At 39.4% G+C, this 2,038-nt stretch overlaps 1 protein-coding gene across 1 annotated transcript; it reads right to left on the bottom strand.

The window, feature by feature from the left end:
• Positions 1–681: 681 nt before the first annotated feature.
• Positions 682–1,276, bottom strand: LOC109222751. Its single transcript, XM_019387070.1, has 2 exons — positions 865–1,276; positions 682–710 (listed from the first exon to the last, which is right to left on the bottom strand). The coding sequence occupies exons 1-2, from the start codon at positions 1,274–1,276 to the stop codon at positions 682–684; spliced, it is 441 nt and encodes a 146-aa protein (XP_019242615.1).
• Positions 1,277–2,038: the final 762 nt, after the last annotated feature.

The raw sequence follows: 2,038 nt of genomic DNA, 5'->3' as shown, positions 1-2,038 counted from the left end.
CAAAATAGGAGTTGGTTTACAAATATGTCAATGATAGGCAATCAACAAAAATATACATAATGAAGTAGCTTTACAAAATATTGTCTACCACAGTCAACAAAAACATAGTAAATATCAGTTGAGCACTTCAATTAATGTCTGTTGTGGCTTGGCTGCTTGGTGTGGATTGTGTAACTGGTGTGGCTTGAGTGGTTGTAGCAGACTTTGCCCTTCTGTAACTCTGTTCTTGCAGCTGCCTTTGTGTAACTGCTGGTCGGCCCTTCCACTTTAGTCCAGGTGGTTTGAACCTAAGTTCAATGTTGGTAGGAGCAGAACTTATGAGTGTAGAAGGATTGTGTACCACTCTGTCAGTAGTTCCAGACTGCACAAAAATAAAAGGTTGTGAGTGAGGGATTATGTAGTAAACCATTGTGTAATTGAGTTGAAATATTTACCCTCTGTATAACAGTGCCACTTGAATCAAATAGCACACCATATCCTGCTGTCTTTGTTCTCTTAGACCCTGCATTTGCACCACCTCTTCTAGGCTCATTGGTCTTCCTTTTTGGACCTCTTGCAACATTAGTTGATTGTTGTGTGCTTGGATCAAGGATTGTTGGTGTTGTTGATGCACTTGCAGGTATTGTTGATGCACTTCCAGCTGCTGCAGTTCCACTTTCAGCAGTTTCACCTCTACCTGAACTAGTTCCAGCCCTTCCCTCTTGGTTTTTCTGCATACACATAACAAAACTATCACTAGTAATTGAATTCTTTCAATATTAGTAACAAAACAAACATTAATACTTACTGTTGATGGGCATCCTTTCTTGTTATGTCCTACAGTCTTGCACAAAGAACATCTCATTTGTCTCCCTATCCTTGTACCCTTTCCAAACTTCTTCTTTGGTTCATCAGCAGCCTTTGTCCTTTTTTTCTTTGGCCTTCCCGGCATTGCAGTTATAACAGGTGGCTCAATAGCTGGCAGTGTGCTTGTTGGCCACAAATTCATACTAGTTAAAGGTTGAATGAATCTGCTATATGCCTTAAGGTAGGTATCCTTTCTATACCAATGGTCAACATATGGCTCAACCTCATAGTTCTTGTAATGCATTGCTGTAATTGCATGTGCACATGGAATTCCTTTGAGTTGCCATGATCTACAAGTACAGGTATATGCCCTAAAGTCAACAACATGTTTATATGGCCCATCCTGGATCTCATACCCTGTTTCACCATTAAATTTGACTTCACATTTGGCTGCCCTTTGAGCATTCTCTCTAAGTATTTCCATAGCCATGGGTGATATCTCACCTACTCATTTTTCAGAAAACTCTCTCATGCTATTCATCCTCTCCATACACTTGATTCTAATTTCCTCTAACATAGTAATGATAGACTTGTGCCTAGCTGCCAATATCCAACTATTGAATGTCTCACACATGTTGTTCTCAACTACATCACACTTACTATGGTCTTTGAAATATGCCCTACACCATGTTTCCTTGTTGTATTTCAGTAAGTCCTGAACAATATTTCCCCCCAACTGGTCCATTTCATCCAACTTCTTGCTAAAGTAAACCTCAAATATAGCTCTTGCACACTGTCAGAATTTTTTCCTTCTTTCCTCACCAGGCCAAGTTTGCTTCCAATTAGCCCAGATATGTCTAGCACACCATCTCATTTCAGCATTTGGCAATAACTGAGTTATTGCTAGATGAAGACCCTACAGTCATAAAAATTATATTGTTATAACTTAAACATAAATGAAAACAATTACACTTTAAAGAAAGAGTATTAGAAACCATACCTTCTGCATATCAGACATGACTGTCAGCCCTTCTCCTTCAGTTTCTGTCAAGTTTAGATCATGCTTGAGACACCTGATAAACCAAGACCATGTATCCTTTGATTCCTTTTCAACTACTGCCCAAGCCACAGGGAACATTTGATTATTTCCATCCTTGGAAATGCAGGAAAGCAGTTCACCTTTACATGTCCCCTTTAGGAATGCACCATCAAAGCCAATTATGTTTCTGCACCCTTCTAACCATCCAGTTTT

The sequence above is a fragment of the Nicotiana attenuata genome, unplaced genomic scaffold, assembly GCF_001879085.1.
Source record: "Nicotiana attenuata strain UT unplaced genomic scaffold, NIATTr2, whole genome shotgun sequence".
Classification (NCBI taxonomy): Eukaryota; Viridiplantae; Streptophyta; class Magnoliopsida; order Solanales; family Solanaceae; genus Nicotiana; species Nicotiana attenuata.
Note: the sequence above shows the minus strand (reverse complement) of the source record. Positions and strands in the feature narration are given on the sequence as shown.

Excerpts from the sequence above, each read along its gene's own strand:
- LOC109222751 (XM_019387070.1), bottom strand. The coding sequence starts at position 1,276 with ATGGCTATGGAAATACTTAGAGAGAATGCTCAAAGGGCAGCCAAATGT. Across the intron at positions 711-864 it reads AAAGAAGAAGTTTGGAAAGG|AAAAACCAAGAGGGAAGGGC; the intron begins GTACAAGGATAG and ends ATGTGTATGCAG.